A 15,222-nucleotide genomic window follows, 5' to 3' on the forward strand; every position below is an offset into this window, starting at 1 on the left:
TGGTATAAAATTAAAGTCTGTTCATCATCATCATCATCATCACCTAAGAAACACTCATCCTCCCTCAACAAAAAACCGACAACGATTGGCTTGGATTGTTTTTTGTTTTTTTTCAGTTTATTAAAAAGATTCAGTCCACAGTAGTTCAGATTTTGGCACCAACAATATAAAAACAAGTTAATCAAAAATAAAGTGTACACCCCAAAAAAGCATTGAACAAAATGCCTGAATAAAAAGGGATAAATAAAAGTAATGAATTTAAAAAAATACAAACATTTATGTAATTAAAATGCATTTCATTTGGAAATAATGGTGAATTTTCCCCCAATACATTTCAGAAATAACATTTTGGTCAGTCAGCTTTTGCTTTATAGATTTTATAGGTGCATTATACCTTATGTAGTTTTAAAACACCCACATTACAGATCACATAATCACAACTACATGGTGACTTCAAGAGCCTAGACTGTAATAATAGCAAGGCAACGATTTTTACTACCACACAGTGCTTATCTTTTTAAGGAAAGTTTTGTTATTTTGAATTTCTTGTATTTCAGGAGAGAGAAATCTCACTGACCTGTTGCTCTGCTCATCAAAACAGCAGGACACTGACCACAGACAGACAGACGGGACACGTACAGTATTGTACGCTGATTCAAGTGAATAAAAAGCTGTCTAATTGATTTTATTTAAATCTGACTGTCATGTCTGTCTTGGTCAGTCATGCTGACACAGGAGGAAATACTGTATGGCTTTGGAATTCCTTTGCAATAAACTCACACTCTCCTGAACTGGAAATGTCTTAAGGACCCAGAAAATGCATTCTATGATTACCTAAATATTTTAGTCACAGTGAGACTCAAAGTCGAGGGAAATGCAACAAATGTGACTGCAGTATTTATCAGGGAACATAATTATATAAAATCAGACACATTTGAAGTGGTGTGTTTTGTCTTGGTCAAAGGAAGAAAACTGTCATGGAATGTTTTAATAAAAATAAAATAAAGTCTGAAGGAAACAGTAAAAATACACAACAATACTTCATCTGGTGTGTGTGTGTGTGTGTGTGTGTGTGTGTGTGTGTGTGTCAACAGTATGTTTGGGGTAGGCAAGTTTGAGGTGATAAAGCAGCAGGATTTGTGCTCTGATGAAGAAATCCTTGTTTCTACTCAAGAAGAAAGGATCACAGCCAACATGAAAAGTTGGGCAAATCTTTGAAAAGGCACAGAGGTTGGTGTAGAAAAGTCTTGTTAAGGCACTTAAATTTGGTGAGGGGGAAACCTTTAAAAAGGCACAGATCTGATGGAAATGTCTTCTTTGAATGAAAACAGGGGGAGGCTTCCTTCGTGAAGCGGTAACAACGCTGTAAGGGGTCTCACTTCTTCATCCTCCTTTACTCACACTCCCCTCTACTCTGAGGGGCTGTGAGCGTCTGCAAGCAGCTCCGGCCTCAAACATTCAATCGGACATTGGATGTTCTGGAGGGCAGAGAGGGGCGGGGCATAAAGAGAAGGAGAGATTGTGATTTATTAATTTTGACTGAATTTATAGCAACATCCTCTAAATTAAGGAGAAATTATAAATCTATAGATATATGCTGACTTTTTATTAATTTAAGATTAGTAGTAAAACATATAGTGAGACACTGACCAGTTTGCGTAGAGCGTTTTCTCTGTATCGGTCGAAGGCATCTGAACGAACAGGCTGAAGGAGGTCAGCGTCCACATCAGTCTGTCCTCCCGGCCTTCTGCAGTTCTCACAACGCCAGCCCTAAAGAGACATACACAAACAGGCTGACCACAAGGACTCCATAACGCACTTCTGATAGAAGGCATACACACATACAAAAGAACGATAATTTGTTCCTGTACTTTTTAACATTATCCACAGTGTTACACACCTGTTGTCCTCCATAGCAGGTACAAGTACAGATGGCGCCCAGGTATTCCTTCTGCCACTGGTTTCCCACCTGGTACATTTTCCCATCATCATAACATGTCGACTCATCTGGAGGGTGAGAGTTACATATCAAAGATCATTCTCAATTCATTTCTTAACATACATGAAAATGAATTTAAACATCCATGAGAAAGTATTAAAAGAACAAGTAATAAACACACTACATAGAAATATTTGATACTATTAAATGAAAGCGTGAATTTATTTTGTGACACATGATATACTAAATTAAACTGCGTACAATAATCCTGTATCACAACACTGCAAGTCTGACGTCTGGATGTGGATAGGTCTAGCTGTGTTTGTGTATGTATGTATGTGTGTGCCAGTTTATACTTACGGGGTTCACATTTGAATTCTCCCTTGCCATTGCCCAGGCAGGTGCAGCTCATCATGTGACCGTTCTCAGCGCGGCGATCCCACTTCTCGCCGATGCGGTAGTTGTTATTGTTGTCATGACACCACTCTGAAAGAAGGGCGGAGAAGTAGAGAGAGAGAGAGCGAAAGAGAAGATAAAGGCGGGAGGAGCAAGGGAGGGAGGAGAGAAATGCATGAGGGTGGCATGGAGGAGGAGGAAGGTGAGTGAAGTGGATATATGAGAGAGGTTCATCAGTTAATGTGGAGAGCAGCCAAACAAAAATTCAAGTTCAAGATTCAAAGCATTTTACAGAGTTAAATCCACAACCTCAGTAAACACAGCATAAAACACAATCTCTAAAGAGGGCCAAATAACAGATCTTCATTGTGCAAAATACATTTGTACTTCAAACATGTGATGACATCCTTTAGATTAGACAGGGCCTGAGTGAGTTGCACTGGTTCCCAGTTAAATGTACACATTGTCCCAGTGGACACACACATAGACAAACAGACAACGGCAAATGGATGGTGATCTCAGTTTCTGGTATTGTCATGTTAGCTATATGGACAACACAAATAACTGAGACTGACACTGGCCAGTTAGCTTAGCTTTAGCTTTCTGCTGTCTGCCCTCTTACTGCAATGTTTCACAGTTTACAGAGGAGCAGAGAGACCAACATGGGCAGACTACAGACTCACACATAGTAAAGAAATTATCTTTATGAGTGCAGCAGTTTGCTGTAAATCATGTAGTAACCAGTGCCGAGGCTGCCCATGTCGTCATTTTATTACTGCGTGTTGCTGCACATAGAACACAAACTGTACTGTCTGTTCTATGGCTGAACGGTAGCTAAGGAATTTATAATGTGTGTGAAATGTAAAATGTTTTTGTGTTCCACATAACTCCAACAAGTCTTTTCAGTTTTGTCTACACTATATCTTATAAATTCCTCTTGAGTAAATCACATAGAATTATTTGACTCTAATTCCATGGTGTGTTTGCAAAGCATGCTGGGATGGGGTTATTAAGCCACTCACTGGATGAATCACACCTAAAATGGCCACTGCCCAGCCCCATGCAGCGGCACCACAGCTTGAAGCCCGTCTCAGACATGCGCTCCCACTCTGCGCCCACCTCATGGTAGGTTTGTGTGAATGTGTCATAACACACGTCGCGGTTGGAGGTAATGGGGATGTCACCTGGAACTATGGGATGGAAGAAAGAAATATGTTTACAACAGAACCAACGGATGGGATTAACCCATGATGAAGAAACACACAATACGCTCTATCATTTGATTTTAATGTTACATCTATCAAATTATAAATGTGTTAACATTTATCACAGTGTCTATATGCAATTACTATTCATGTTAAGATGATTAACTAGTATTTGTGTATATGTGCTACGTAGGAATGCATATCAAACTTTAAACATAGTAAACTTTATTGTGGCGAGAGAGAGGTCAGTGTGGACTACTGTACCAGCGTTGCCAACGGTTACTACTTCTTCCAAAACTTTCTCTTTAGCCCCGCCCCTCATGGCCTCTACTATGACATTATAGGACGCTCCAGATGTTAATCCGATCAGTGTGGCACTGTTGGAGGTGCCAGGAAGACGCATCTATATGGAGGAAGAGAAAGTTAATAAGCAGCCTTTACATCTCCAGCAGTAAATATGTGCATTGCTATGTGTGTGTGTGTGTGTGTGTGTGTGTGTATGAATATACCTGGAAGCCCCTTTCCTCCAGGTGTGTAATGGGATTACAGGACACCTCATACTCTGAAGTCTGAGGAATGGGTTGCCAGGAGATGGTTGTAATTGTCTGTGCTTCTTGGGGAAACTCTGTTTCGTTGTCGGGGAAACCAAATGCAAGACCTGGCAGAGGACCGTCGCTCACCTACAGGATCAAACAGACATAATGTGAGGTCATGCAATCATGAAAAATGTTAAATATACACTTTTCTATTCAATATTAAAGGATCAACAGCTAATATTTTAGCAACCCTGCTGTTTAGCTTCTGTCTAAGTTCTAAAGAGAGAAATCACCATGTATTAAAACTGCATATCTTAACCATCCACCTTTTTTTCTAGGATATAAACAAAGACAGTTTAAGTTATAAGGTGACATCAGAGCAGAACATTGATTTCAGATGAGCTGAGAGATTTAAATCACAGTTTCATGTGGCCTGTTGTTTGTCAGCTGCAATCCTTGACTCAAGATAATAAAACATTTTATGACTTATCAAAATGTACGTACACGCTATTACCTTAAAAATATTCACCAGTTAAGTAACTTGCGCAGAAGCTTAGAGCAAATCTGAATTATAGTGGGTAAATATAATATTTTTCACAAAAGTATCAAGACAAGATCATGAGGTAAATTCGATTTATAACAGATCATTTAAGTCTCACATACCCTGACCAAGGGTATTCTGTTTCCATCAGGGCCTGCTACAGGAATATAGACCAGAGGTTCCCTGAGAGTTGGTCTCTGGCCTTCTTTGGGTCCACCATAGGGGCCATGAAGTCCGTTATTAGGGCCTAGGCTCTGGTACTCTGTATAGATGTGCTGGCCCTGCTGACCTGGTTGGTTCTGGCCACTAGTACCTGACAAGTGAACATGGTTGGAGTCGAAACTGGAGAGAGAGAGAGGGATGAGGAAAGAATAAGAACAAGAGATGCGATTGGGAAAAAGCATGGACAAAAAGAGAAAAAAAACTGTTCAGATCAAAAGTACTGTTTGACTGCACAGAAATTTGCGATTTTGTGCTAAATTAATAATTTCAGTTTGATTCTGCAGGTTCTTACATCTTGTCATTGAAGGACTCTGGAACATCCAGTATGTCAGTGCTGGGTCGGTGAGGAACAGGAAGCTGTGGCAGCTCGGGGACAAATAGCTGATCTATAGCTGGCTCTGATAGGACAAGAGACATACGTACACATGTATGCTAGCTGTTAGAAGCAAGGAAGGCAAAGCAAATGCACAGATCCACTAGCTGAATTTTGAGCTGGTAAAAACACATTATGGTTAACAGGAAACCATTTAACCCACACACCTCTGACAATGCAATGCACAAAGGAGAACTTTTAATAGTCAGTTATCAAATTCATCTCAATAGGAAAAACAAAATAAGTGAAGACTTTAAGGGTCAAAATGCATCTGATGGATCCATACAATTTGTGGCTGCCCAGACACAGAATGATGTATGGTGGGGTTTGTTTTAGTTCTAAGTTCTAATTTTAAGTTACAGTTGGGGCCCACTTGGTTGTATAGTTGTTGATAAAGCCGCCTTAGGTGGATTTAATTAACAATTAGATGTTTTGCCCCTCCTGAGATGTGTGTAGATTTTCCCACATCTTAGCATCAGTGTTTAGTATGGAAGAATGTAAATGACAATCAATGTCAAGGGCTATATGCTGTAATTTTACTTTAGCAGCAGTTAGACAAGAAAGCCAGCAGAGGGCAGCAGAGCATAGCTCTCAGACATAGCAATTGTTAATATGCAGCAATTATTACTTATTACTTATTACTTTTACAATTTGGTTGCTAACAGCAATAATTTGTGCCGTTATGGCTTAAATTTCTGGTGTAGTTAAAAACAAGCTAATTGAAAAAAGGGAAGTTATTCGTCATTACAACAATCATGACAAATAAGCATGATCATAAATAAGCAGACGAGATTACTTCACCTAATTAGAGCAATTCTTGGCACAACTCCTGAAATTAAGTAATATAAAAACTCCCCATAATGTTGTATTTTATGGTTTTATCAACATTTTTGTGTGAAGACTTAATAGCAGTTAGTTATATTCTTCCACAGCACCAGTAGTATGTAATACCTTCAGGATGTCATCATTTAATCTGAAAGGATGATACAGTTTTCATCTTTGCAAGAGAAATGTTCAATGCCCTGTTTCTCCAATATGACAGAAGAAGGGAGGATAGAAACTGCCTTTTGATATCATCACAATGTTTTAAATATTTACATAAGAGCAATCTACGCGTTAATAAAAGTGAATGAAAGATCTAAAGTTTGCACGCGCTATTCATGCTATTGTATGATGGGTGTACTTACGTGTTCTGGCTTTGCCCACAAGAGGTGCGCTTCTCAAAGCACCCTGCAGGGCGACAATCTTAATGACATACTCTGTTCCTGGTTTCAGACCTATGACCGAACACAGCAAATACACAAAAAGTTATGAACATTTGTCATTTACCACATTTTTTAAAATCAATGTATTTGTCTGTGTACGCTAAAACTCGTGCTCCACACTCACCATTGGCAATGGCGTAGATCTCGCCTGCATGGGGTCTGGGGATAAGTTCTCGAGGCAAACCTCCGGCCTCCTCATAGGTGACATAATACCCAGTGACCCCTGGACTGCGTGATGGCTCCCAGGTGAAGGCGATGCTGTTCGAGTTCAGGGAGGTGAAGTGGATATTGTTGGGCGGGACGACCAGCGGTTTGGCTGGAGGAGACAGACAAGCATGTAAGTATAGATAAACAGCAGCTACCACACTCACACTAACTACACCTAATACTGAAGCATAACATAACATCTGCAACTTACCAAAACACAGGTTTATATGTATTGAATTTTGTCCGATTAACATTATGTAAGGGTACACAAACTGACATATATGTGTATATATATATATATATATATATATATATATATGGAGATTAATGGTTACCTGTGGTGGCAATGAGTGTGAGAGGTGCGCTGCGTCCATTCCCTTTCACTGTGTAGATGTTGATCTTATAATTGGTGCCTGGCTCCAGACCTGAATGAAGACATAGTGACAGGTTAGTGAGGGATTGTGTGTGCCAGTGTGTAGTAATACTACGAATGTGATGTTATGATTGAATTATATTATATGCAGTTTTACACTACATCTTGTATCTAATGTGCATCTAAATGCTTGTACATTCTCTACCTGTAATGGTGTATGAGCGGGAGTCAGGGCCGATGGTCTTTTGAATGGGTATGTAGCCTGGAGAGGAGGAGGTGGGTGTGGCCTCAACCAGGAAGCCAGAGATGGTTTCTGTCTTGGAGCGCCAGGTCAGACTGATGGAAGAGTCGTTAACGTCAGAGATACGTACGCGACGAGGAGGGCTGATATCTTGAGGTGGGTGAGGAAAGAGAGAGAGAGAGAGAGTAGGGGTGAGAAGAAACAAAACCAGTAGTGAGTATGTCTTTTTTAATGATGGGACAAACACAAGATGACATCTCTCCGTTTTCAGGTATCATCAAAACAATGCATTTATTTATCGGAGTTTATGAGTTAGAGACTCACTCTCCAGAGTGGTGACCTCTCCTTTGACTGGCCTGCTGGTCAGAGAGTTTTTCAAGGCATAAACATGGACTTCATAGGTAGTTGCAATCTAAGGGAAATGGAGAAAAAGAGAAAAAAAGACTTCAGTCTCTCACAATGTTCCACGGGACTGAGTTTCATTATTTATACTGGCTGCAGCTACACTCAGAACTGTTTGTGCATGTTTATGCATGTGTACCCACAGGTATGAGTCTGCTTATGTATTTCTTTTTGTCTGCCACTTATGATCAGTAAGTGTGCATTCTTCCAAGCATGTGTGTGTGTGTTTGTCACTGCATGCGAGTGTACATGTCCAGTGTGCTAAAGCTGAGGCCGGAACAGCAATTTTTTCCAATTATTTCACTATGGCATAAAAATCCATATAAAAACTCATGACATGTATTACAATATAATCTATCTGTGAACACGGCACAGTTTTTCTTGTTGCAAGCTAAGAAGAGACAACATTCACTGCATTTGGTATGCAAAAACGCAATAGTGTTACTACACTTACACTCACTTATAACTTATTTTCAAGAGACAAGAACAAACTAGAGTCCTTCATTTGTACTCACAGACCCACACTCACCATGAGCCCAGAGATGTGTGCCTGTGTGGTGTCTGGGGCCAAGTTCATCTCCTTGGTAGGACCGCTCTTGTTCTTTGGGTTCACCACCACACGGTAGCCCGTGAGGCCCTTAAGGCCATTTAGTCGGTTTTCCTGACCCGGCACAGCCCAGCGCATAGTGAAAGAGGTAGGGCTAACCTGGGAGAACTGGAGGTTGGTGGGGGATGAGATGGCTGGGGGGGTGGAAAGAAAATGAAAAGAGGGTTAGAGGGAGACGCTCATCAAAAACTGTCAAGTACGGAATAAAGGATTTTACACCTTTATAAAAAATCTGTTTGGCTTCTGAACTTTCTTTCGCTTTTTGTTATCTCTACCATATTCTTTACCTCAAAAATATAACATCTAGAACTCATTTCCTTCCATACCTGTAGCTTGTGTCCCAACCAGCGGTGTGCTGGCTGTGTCGTCATGCAAAGCGATGACCTTCACAGTGTACTCAGTGCCGGGTTGCAGACCATAGATAACAGTGGACTCGGCATCTCCTCGGGGGGCAGGGCGCAGCTCTCTCTCACCCTCCTCCGGACTTGAATACAAGACCCGGTACGATGTAACAATTCCCTCAGGACTGTCCCAGGTGATTCGCAGTGTGGTGGAATCGATGTCTGAGAAGGTCAGGTCCTTGGGATGGTCTACATCTAAGGGTGGCAAGGTAGTGGGAGTGGAGAAGAGCTCAGGAGGCTGTTTTTCAATTTCTGAAAGTTTGGCAGACAATATTTCACAAATCCGTCTTTAGAAAGAGTAAAGTCTTACTTGTTAAAGCATTCACCACCAGTGGAGAGCTCTCTCCATCTTGTCCAAGAGCGTACACACTCAAAATGTATTCTACTGTGGGCATCAGTCCTGAGAACGTAATCTCTGTCTGGTCTGGAAAAGGGAAGGAAAAGGTGAAAATATACAACAAAAGATTAGAGTTTACTCAACTGAGAAGCCAGGAACAACACTAAATGTTTATAGCTAATAAAGCTTTAAAATACAGACAAAACGCTACATAGTGCGAAGTTAAGTCAAACACCGTACCTGGAGCCACCACCTCAGTGAAAGATGGTCCCTGTCCATTTCTGGGGACCCCAGTCACCCTGTATCCCTTGATTGGGCCCTGGGCAGGGCTCCACCTCACTGTGACACTGTTGTCCTTCACGTCCATAACCTCCATCTCAGAGGGAGAGTCGACGCCTAGGAGAGGAGGATGGAGAGATGAAGAGGAGAAAGCTGTGAGTGGAATCAGAAGGAGGTCACTAAAAAAATAGGTGACTTGGTTTTGCCTCTGTGAGCGAGTGTGTATGTGTGTGTGTGTGTGTGTGTACCTGTCTTGTGTGTGACATAGATTGGAGTGCTGGAGGCGGGGCTGTCTCCTCTACCAGTTACAGCGTAGACAGTGACAGTGTAGTCAGTACCAGGCTTCAGGTTATTGATTGTGGCAGTGGACTGAGAGCCAGGCACTGTGAACTCCTTAGGATTGCTGTGACCTCCTGGATAAACAGTGACAAAGTGATACACGTTAGAATAAAAATATTTAATAGTGGATACAGTGAAAGGGATCTTTACTGGAAATGGAAAAGAGCAGACTAGTCAATTCCAAATACAAATTTACACAATAAACGAACACTGTTTGAACTAGAAAAAGAAAAAAGTATCTTATGCCATTATTAGTAGCTCACCAGACTCTCCATGAGTGATCCTGTAGTAGCGAACAGTGACAGGGGGGGCATCCCAGCGGACGGTGATGCTGGTGGGGGAGGAGTCAAGCACTTCCAGGTCTGTGGGAGCATCCGAGACTGGAGAGAGAGTGAAAAGCCAGGGACAAAAATAAATAAACAAATAAACAACATGATGATGATAACATGGCGAGTAAGGAAATGAAATATATCAGGATCTCGTACTTGTCTTCTGTTTCCCACTGAGCGGCAGGCTCTCCTGCGTCCCGCTCACTGCGTAGATGTTGACCAAGTACTCTGTGTCTGGAGCGAGTCCTGTCAGGGTGAAGTGGTTCCTGGAGGGGGGCAGCCTCTCGTCCTTGGCCCTCCCGCCGCTGACCATCTGGTAACGGATACGGTAACCGGTGAGTTTGCTCTGGGGAGCGAGCCAGTGGATAGTAAAGGAGTTGGTGAAGATCTCAGAGAAACGCAGGCCAACTGGTGAATCCAGAGCTGCAGATGGTGGGAGATACAGGAAAGGATACATGAAGGTCAGGGAAAAACACTTTTTGAAAAGATCACCCAAATACTAAAATTAACAGCATCTGTTCCCTGAAAAAGAAGCGTATTTGCTTTTAGATACCTATTTCTAGACTGATACTCCTGTTGTTAAATTAGATCAGGTAAGACTCACCAGTTTTCTGGGTGCCGACGAGGGGCGAGCTTTCTCTCTGCTCATAAACACACACCACGCTCACCAGATACTCGGTGTCAGGCAGCAGGTCTGCGGACAGTGAAAATGACATAATTATAAATGTAGTCGTCCGTGTGTCTGTGTGTTGTTGTGTAGTCTTTGTTTTTGCTATAACTTACTTCTTAGCACCACGTTGTTACTCTTGCCTCCTACACTGGTTTCTGTAATGTCATCTTCATCGTCAATGGGGTGATACCTGAATAATAAGGAGACCAACAACAAGGAGTCATTTCTGTTATGTTTCCTACGTGTGGGTGTACTAACATCAGCGTGTATTCAAGGTAACACCTGAATCAGAAATAAACAACATTGAGCTTTAAGAACATTTTATGTTTCTTCTCGTACCTAATGAGGAAACTGCTGATGTCGGCAGTGTTGGGGACTCGGGGGGTGACCCAGGTGATCTCCATAGTGTCTGGCCCAACCTGGCCAAAGCCCAAATCAGTAGGGGCTGGTACAGCTATTGAATCGAGAGAGCAGCTTGATTCAGAACGTATTCAAAAAAGGTCATGGTAGATTTATAAGGTTTGTTATTGCTCAAGTAAAAGATGGTCATCGAATTGCAATAATCCTAAGAAAGAGTGAGGAGTCAAATAAGGGGAGAAAACAGATTAAATGAAAATGACTAAAAGAGAACAGTATTCAGGCTGCCATCTTCTAAAAGGGAAGAGTCTGTGCTTTATGTGTATGTGTCAGTGTAAATCCATGTCTGAAGTTTTACGACATCTTAAAAGTGAGAGAACAAGCAGTGTTTGCATTGGGGGGCAAAATGAGCCTCAGCATGATAAAACACAACTAAAACCAGATGGTCCACAACTGACAACACAGCATGCAGTGCAATTACATCAGCAACTTTAAAGGTTTGCTTTGAAGAGCCATGTCTTAGGGTTAATAGGAACCGTATTACATTATATAATCTCAGCACACACAATGTGATTTGTGACTCCCCCGCAGACTCAAATCCATCTACATAAAAGGATAGTATTATTATTTATAACTGAATGGCTCTTCCAATAAGAAAATATATGTGCTGTTGAAGATATTAGTAGAAAAGGAAATCTTTGTGGTTCGGTGGGAACACGGATCTTACAGGTCTGCTGAGTGACTGTGGTGGGCTCGCTCTCTCCATTCTCCGTCACAGTGATCACACTAATGTCATAGTCGATACCAGGTTCCAGTCCGTAGACAGTATAATGACCAGTCGTTGGCAGGACCATGTCTTCAAAGATGGGCACGCTCTCGCCGGCTGCCACCACCGTGATCCTGTAGCCAGTGATGGCTGTGGTGTTGAGCGGTGACCAGCGGAGGCTGATAGTGGTGTCGCTCACGTCCTTGAAGCTGAGGTCTGTCAGCTGTGGGACGTCTGGGTGGGTGGAGAGAGGAAAGAAAGAGAGAAGACAACAGAAACACCAAACAAACAAACCAGAGGCAAAGGTAGAAGGACAGAGAAGGGGTTGGACACAAGGGCCAGAAAGAGGAAACCAACAGAGAAAAAGACAGAAGCAGTGGTCAAGGCGAGCAACCAAAACAGACTTCCAGTCGGGTGAGATATTCCAGCATATCACACCAGTGGAAGAACTAATGCAAGGCTGCGTTTCCTGGTATATATTACTTTCTTGTGACGTTTCAACAGCTATTCAATGACGTGTCCGCATTGACAGTTCTTAATATATACACAGGCAATGTCGCATTAGTGTTGTAAGTCCTGGTACTGTTTTGCATAGTTCCTCAGCTGCTGGTGCTACGTTAGAGCAGCGGTGCTAACAGAGCAGAGCTAGTATCTGTTAAATGTTGAAAGCTAAAGTGTTATTTTAACATCAACTTTCAACATAATATGTTAATTTGAAAATGGGATTGTGTGAATGACAGTTTGCTCTTACCTGTCTACATAAAGCTATCATGAAAATCAGGCCAGACTCATGTTGAATATCCATACCTCATCGTTTCAAAAACCTATTAAAAAACACAGGATTATGAGTTTCTCTCTCACTCACCAGGTGTAACGGTGGTTGATATAGGAGTGCTCTCCATATCATCCTTAACAGTAACAACACTGATGTTGTACTCCACTCCTGGACTGAGGTTCTCCAGGGTGCAGGAGTTCTGCCCTGCCTCCACAAACTCCTCCACGCTGTTTCCTTGCTGCCCATTTGTGGGAGTGCAAGTCACCCTGTAGCCAGTGATGTCTTGGAGGGAGAGAGTTGGAGAAAGAGATGCGTTCAGTGTGACTTCGTCTTTGTTTTTCATGCACATCTGGGCATGCAGGTGTGTGTGGGTACCTGGTGTACTGGCCCCATTCCATTGGACGGTGAGGTCTCCGGTGCCTGGGTTAGACTCCAGGTTGAGGTCAGTGGGAGGAGACAGAGCTGGAGACGAAGAAGAAAAAGAGGAGTCAGAGGAAAGTGAATAAGAGTAAAAGACAGATAAAGATAAAGAAGAAGCATTAAAGGAACAAAGAAAGCAGCAGCCAATAAAATAAAAGGTGAAAGAGTCATTATTTATTCGTTTATTCTTACGTGTGACAACGCGGCGTGTGATTGGGGTTCCCTGCTCATGGCCGTTTACGACTGGCTGGACGCTGTAGGTGTACTCCACTCCTGGAGTCAGACCAGAAACGTAAATACTTCCTGAGTCAGAGGTCACGTCTCTGGGGGCTTCTCCACCCTGACTGGGACGCACTGTCAGCTGAAGAATAAATGTACACAGGGTCAGAGAGACAGCAGAGACAGAGACATAGATTGGGGGTACAGGAGGTAAAGGTCAGAGGTCAATGTTTTCCCAAGAACATGGAAGCCAGCAGAACATTCTCATCTCTGGTGTGACATATTCTGACCAATCAGATTTATCCCTGAGGTCTGCAGTTCCCATGTTATCTAACCCCAATGGGGCCTACACTAAACCCAGAATAACTGGAATGTGCTTTTCACAGCAAACGGAGGGAAATCATTTGAATATGAAGACAATCACACAATCCAGTTGTCGATTTTAAGGGACAGAATGTGAAACATGGTCAGATATATGAATGTGTGGGTGGTAGGATATAAAAACACTTTGTATGTTATGTATAAGCAGTGAGTGTACCTTGTATCCAATGCGGGGAACTGGAGTCCAGGAGATTATTATGGAGGTGTCGGTCACATCAGTGCTGAAATGAGGAGCGTTGCCCATTGGCGGGTCTGCAAACACAAGGAGAGTAAAAGTGGGATCTGATCAGCTTTTGTGTCATGGTCATGTGAGTGCTTGCCTAGAGCAAGATTGCACCCATCTTTCCAAGTTACTGAGTCAGTACTCATTTGTATATACATCAGACACTCACTAGTGGTAAATACAGCAGTCTCTCCTTCACTCAGTGTATTATCTTGCTCTGCATGTAGCGTAGCAGAGTACTTTGTATCAGGCTTCAGGTTGAGGAGGGTGTACTGAGTAAGACGGGCAGGCAGGCGCAGCTGCTTGGGGTTAGAGCCCTCAACGGTGAGGAAGAGACGGTAGCCAGAGATCTTGGCACGGGGGGCATACCACAGCATCACAGCACTGTCCTCAGTCACGTTGGCGAAATGGATATCTGTGGGAGCATCAGGCTCTAAAAAGAGAGACGTGAATAAACACTGTTACACATTGACAGTTTGAATTAAAAAAGAAAGGAAAATTGGGCTTTGAGGACCATATCAGTGGTTTCACATGTTTAGCTCATCATGTGAAAATCACATATATTATAGATGACAGAAAACCATTTTCCAAAGCACATCAAACGTTTCTAGATTGCTTTCCAACCTTCCACATAAATGCTAGTATGAATTCATTTCACTGTGGTATAAAAATTAAAAAAAACTATTCCCTGCAGGCATCTGTCGTACTCACTTGTAGTTTGCTCCCCAATAAGCGGTAAACTCTCCTCTCCGTTGTGAATGGTGTAGACGTTGAAGCGGTACAGTGTTCCAGGCTGTAGGTGTGACACCTCAATGTAGGAGTTTTGACTGACAGGCAGAGTCATCTCCCTCTGCGGAGAACCAGACTCATCAACCTGGACGACGGTGACCCGGTAACCTGAGACGTCACTGGCTGGGCTGGTCCAGGTCAGAACAATTTTTTTATCTGACACCTCGAAGAACTGCAGGTCTGTAGGAGAGACCACTTCATCTGTGGACAGGAAAAAAAGTTCTTCATTATTTATTCTTTCATCTCCATTTAGATGACAGAACTTGGCCAACATTTGGAATAAAAAAATATTCTCATGCTACTGACAGAACTGTCCCACACTTTGCTTTGATGGAACCGACAAGCACAAGTATTCATGTGTTAAACATTGGATAATGTGTCCAAACATGGCATCCCATCCATTCCAAAGAAAGTTGCTCGTCCAGTGGCTATGGGTACCCATAATGCATGCGCATTAATGTCATTCCCTCTCTAGCTAAAGGAAAAATGCATCGGAGAGGATTTATATCAGTGCTGAGTTAGGCTAAATTCCAACTGTGAATGACGACTGTCCTCTCAGTGAATAACTGGAACAACTCTTATGCAGCTGTTAGAAATTAAGTTAGTGAATGCATGGAGAAACATTTATGA

General features: G+C 42.3%; 1 protein-coding gene across 2 annotated transcripts in view; it reads right to left on the reverse strand.

Annotated features, from left to right (window-relative positions):
* Window positions 1–116: 116 nt before the first annotated feature.
* The window catches only part of LOC139292900 (fibronectin-like), a 31,377-nt gene continuing 16,271 nt past the window's right edge, over window positions 117–15,222 (reverse strand). For both annotated transcript variants that reach the window (XM_070915300.1, XM_070915301.1), the window contains exons 19-49: window positions 14,515–14,793; window positions 13,973–14,236; window positions 13,738–13,832; window positions 13,173–13,341; window positions 12,936–13,022; window positions 12,651–12,842; window positions 11,747–12,019; window positions 11,002–11,116; window positions 10,776–10,852; window positions 10,597–10,686; window positions 10,149–10,415; window positions 9,927–10,043; window positions 9,573–9,737; window positions 9,286–9,441; window positions 9,019–9,132; window positions 8,634–8,903; window positions 8,230–8,441; window positions 7,623–7,710; window positions 7,263–7,448; window positions 7,020–7,109; window positions 6,602–6,793; window positions 6,400–6,489; window positions 5,132–5,237; window positions 4,740–4,959; window positions 4,050–4,220; window positions 3,805–3,943; window positions 3,358–3,525; window positions 2,300–2,425; window positions 1,901–2,007; window positions 1,651–1,770; window positions 117–1,478 (exon numbers count right to left, since the gene is read on the reverse strand). In XM_070915300.1, the coding sequence (XP_070771401.1) occupies window positions 1,410–1,478; window positions 1,651–1,770; window positions 1,901–2,007; window positions 2,300–2,425; window positions 3,358–3,525; window positions 3,805–3,943; window positions 4,050–4,220; window positions 4,740–4,959; window positions 5,132–5,237; window positions 6,400–6,489; window positions 6,602–6,793; window positions 7,020–7,109; window positions 7,263–7,448; window positions 7,623–7,710; window positions 8,230–8,441; window positions 8,634–8,903; window positions 9,019–9,132; window positions 9,286–9,441; window positions 9,573–9,737; window positions 9,927–10,043; window positions 10,149–10,415; window positions 10,597–10,686; window positions 10,776–10,852; window positions 11,002–11,116; window positions 11,747–12,019; window positions 12,651–12,842; window positions 12,936–13,022; window positions 13,173–13,341; window positions 13,738–13,832; window positions 13,973–14,236; window positions 14,515–14,793 (4,814 nt within the window). In that variant the 3' untranslated portion in view covers window positions 117–1,409. The remainder of the gene's footprint in view (window positions 1,479–1,650; window positions 1,771–1,900; window positions 2,008–2,299; window positions 2,426–3,357; window positions 3,526–3,804; window positions 3,944–4,049; window positions 4,221–4,739; window positions 4,960–5,131; window positions 5,238–6,399; window positions 6,490–6,601; window positions 6,794–7,019; window positions 7,110–7,262; window positions 7,449–7,622; window positions 7,711–8,229; window positions 8,442–8,633; window positions 8,904–9,018; window positions 9,133–9,285; window positions 9,442–9,572; window positions 9,738–9,926; window positions 10,044–10,148; window positions 10,416–10,596; window positions 10,687–10,775; window positions 10,853–11,001; window positions 11,117–11,746; window positions 12,020–12,650; window positions 12,843–12,935; window positions 13,023–13,172; window positions 13,342–13,737; window positions 13,833–13,972; window positions 14,237–14,514; window positions 14,794–15,222) is intronic.

This window comes from Enoplosus armatus, chromosome 11 (assembly GCF_043641665.1).
Source record: "Enoplosus armatus isolate fEnoArm2 chromosome 11, fEnoArm2.hap1, whole genome shotgun sequence".
NCBI lineage: Eukaryota > Metazoa > Chordata > Actinopteri > Centrarchiformes > Enoplosidae > Enoplosus > Enoplosus armatus.